The following is a 3,620-nucleotide window of genomic DNA, read 5'->3' as shown; positions in this document are numbered from 1 at the left end:
GTAAATGATAGTGTTGAGAATAAAAAAATTACAACAGAGCTATTTCTTATTGATAATGTAATTTTAATATGGCTGGTCTATTTTCCTGCTAATATAATCTAAATTTTTGGTCACATCGTCATATGTTCTTGATAACATAATAAGTTTCAACAGCTTTACTTTGAAAAACTAATGACCAATGCCAAAGTATCCCTGAAAATAAAGGTCAAAAATAAATAACATCAGCCAGACAAAGACATTATTTTAATTATGATAAATTAAAATAATTTTTGGCCCAACCCTGCAGTTTGTGAAATAAATCTGCTATTCAGTTTTGTTGATACGTACATGTTACACTTATTCGTAGGTTTGTACTTTCCTTTCAGCATTTCAGAATATGTATAAGCATACCAAAAAATCTCTTGAAATGACAATAGTACTTTAAAAGTAATGCCTCATCCATAAACACTTTTCCGGCGTGGTTATGAAGATGAATGAATATTTTGACTTAGATTGTTTATTTGTTGTTTAAGTCAAGTGTTGCGAAGTGTTCGATTCAGTTTTGTCAAGCATTTTTTCATTTTGTCTTATGCTAAATATGTTAAGTAAACTCTGAGATATTTCTGGTGTTATGGCGTTTTTAAATAATAGGTAGATGTATACTAACATGTTTTGAAATAGTCTATTCTTTAGAAATTTGTAGATCTTTTAATCTGAGATTTTCAAGGAGAAGCATATTATACTTTACAAAAGCTGTAGTTTGAAAAAAATTGTTAACAAGTTTTTTAACAAGATCATGTTGCTCGCTTATTTTTGATTTTAATATTTCAGAATAATTATTTTATATAGATATATATATTCATATTCATATTTATGTAAAATATGATCTTCTGTTTTTCTCTTTGCAAACGCGTATATATATGAATTGATGTTTGATAAAGTACTTATAAATATGATACACGTGAATTATGTAACAATAACTTATTTTACAATAACTAAGTTCTTTAATTCTTCATTTAATGTAAACGCTTTTGTCCAAGGTGGACTCTTCAGACATTAAAAAAATAGTTCTAAATATGACTTCACGGATGGAGTTGTATATCGAAAATAGACAAAAATGTATGCCATTTTATATTGCTATAATGTTGTAGGATTTTAATAAGGCCAACTATTTTCCTATTTTTGTATTGGACCTGGTATGGCCAGGTGGTTAATGCGCTCAACACGCAATCTGCGCGTCGGGAGTTAGAATCCTCATCCCACCAAACATGTTCGCCCTTTCATCGGTGGGGGCGTTATAATGTGACGCTCAATCCCACTATTCGTTGGTACAAGAGTTGACGTGATGACTAGCTGTCTTCCCTCTAGTTTTTCACTGCTAAATTAGGGACGGCTATTCGAGATAGCCCTCGTGTAGCTTTGCGCGAACTCCAAAACAAGCAAACAAACCATTACAACAAGTGTCCAAATGTTCACTTAGTGGAATACCGCGTGTTGATGGATCCAGAATTTGTTGTCAACGAATTCGTATTCCCTCACACAGTTTCCGGCTTGACCGGTGTAATTTTTGCGGCAGATAGAACATTATATACAATATACAATAGTTTCAGATTTATAGTTTATCTTGGCATTAACTTTGAAGGTCTTTCCTGAATTAAAGGTAATTTATTTCCCTATTTGTAGGTACTTCCGTGTGCCGCATCATTTCTTACTGTAAACGTCCACCGTTACACCCTCCTTCTTTTCCCCTAGTAAACTTGAACATCCTTGAGATCGTACAATTTTCGCATATTTACAATTCGAATGTTATTATTCCCAAAACATATAGTTTTAATTGGATAATACTCAACTTTTGCACGAGTTTACCGGTCTCTGGGTGTTGAAATGAATTGTTGTGATTTTTTAGCGCAAAGCAATATAAGGGACTGATTATCTGAGCGTTATCTCCACCGGGAGGAAAAGAACCTTGGATGTCTTGGATTTTAGCGTTGTAAGTCCGTAAACTAACCATTCACCAGGGGGGATGAAATAGAACATAGAAATATTGAATTTTTGTTCTGAAACTATGAAAACTTGAGTTTTAAATGAAAACGGCTGTATTTAAAGTTAAGTGATAATATATTTTACGCAACAGATTACAAGATTAAAAATTAAAACACTTTCTCAGCTAAATGAATGATAGCAAGTAAAATTTTTGAGCTGTTGAACTAATTTTAAAACCTATTTATGTCGCAATTTATTCAAATATTATTATTTTTTGCCTTTTACATGATGTGTTTTATCAGTATTAAGATAGTTACTTTTCGAAATTATCTTTAAAATCTAGCATCTGCTTGTAGTTGAAATACAAACATTTAACCTTATGGCTTCTTATTCTTCGTTTAGGTATCTGAAAAGCTTTCTCATGTTGAACCCAAACCTTCAGCGAAAAGTCGCCTCCGGAAACAACGCAGCACATTTGATTTGAAGAACGACCTAGCCCTAATATCTGAAGTACCATACGAGAAGGAAGCGAATAAAGACGAAGAAAACCTATTTAAGAAATTAGGAGATTCTCTAGCTTTCTGTGATTGTATAGAACTGAATCAAAATAACGCAGCTAAAGCAATCACAGTCATTGTTCTGGTACTTACTTTAGTACTGGTTATAACTGTAGTAATACAGTTTTTAAAATGATGTTGTAAACAGTCGGCCACAAGGTGGTTTAAACCGTAAAAAAAAGAAACGTATTTGTCAAATCGAAACAGAGTTTTGATAAGAATAAAGAAAAAAAAAACATCTGCTAGATACTCCTGACCGAAAAGTAAATTTGTTGTCAGTATATCACAATATGTCATTGTGTGCTGCATTTGCTAAATCATTTTATTGAAGCCTGTATGTTTAGATTTATTTTTATTGCTCAAGATATTAGTCTCATAACACCTTTCTACTCTTTTTTTAAAAAAAAACAATCTTCAGTTATTCTTTGAGAGATATTTTTAAACTAGCTCTCATTGTCATATTTTCATAATACATTCTCGGAAATCAATCACTATTTAATTACGTTTTTGCTCCTAATTATAATATCCCATATTTAATTTCCTGTTACTAGATCTAAGATCTTGGCTGTGATTATATTATTCTAAAAGTGACACAAGTTACTTTGAATGAGCACTATATAATATTCATTGAAACGTGACACTAATCATAAAATTCATGTGAGTACCGAAAGTGAACGTTCAGTAACCGTGATATGTGTGTTATGCCGAGACTGATAACCTTTCAGGTGCATGATATAATAATTATATGCTTTTGAGTGTTTTTGTGTACATTATACTAAAAACAGATTATAACTGAGTATTCACATGAATAAAATTCACCTGCTCTTAGATCATGGTTCTATGATTGTATTTCACTGCATCCTGGCCATCTTTCTATTACATTGAAGAATATAATTCCCTGCAACATGAAAAAGTGAGTAAAAACAAAACATAGATAAAGTCATTAAACATTTATTTTCTCACTAGAAAATAAATCTTCCAGATCAGTGGACTATATTTGCAGGTTATATTAACGTGCAACCAATACAAATCAACATATATAAAATAATGCGAATGAATTTGCTTTAACTTTTACATATATACACCGAAATAAAAGAAAAC

The 3,620-nt window shown here is 31.5% G+C and overlaps 1 protein-coding gene across 1 annotated transcript in view; it reads left to right on the top strand.

Annotated features, from left to right (window-relative positions):
- LOC111088818 overlaps positions 1-3,336 on the top strand; it is a 26,878-nt gene extending 23,542 nt beyond the window's left edge. The window contains exon 3 of the mRNA XM_022399883.1: positions 2,365-3,336. Within this exon, the coding sequence (XP_022255591.1) occupies positions 2,365-2,655 (291 nt within the window). The 3' untranslated portion in view covers positions 2,656-3,336. The remainder of the gene's footprint in view (positions 1-2,364) is intronic.
- Positions 3,337-3,620: the final 284 nt, after the last annotated feature.

This window comes from Limulus polyphemus, unplaced genomic scaffold (genome assembly GCF_000517525.1).
Source record: "Limulus polyphemus unplaced genomic scaffold, Limulus_polyphemus-2.1.2 Scaffold4510, whole genome shotgun sequence".
Lineage (NCBI taxonomy): Eukaryota > Metazoa > Arthropoda > Merostomata > Xiphosura > Limulidae > Limulus > Limulus polyphemus.
This window is presented reverse-complemented; position numbering and strand designations above follow the sequence as displayed.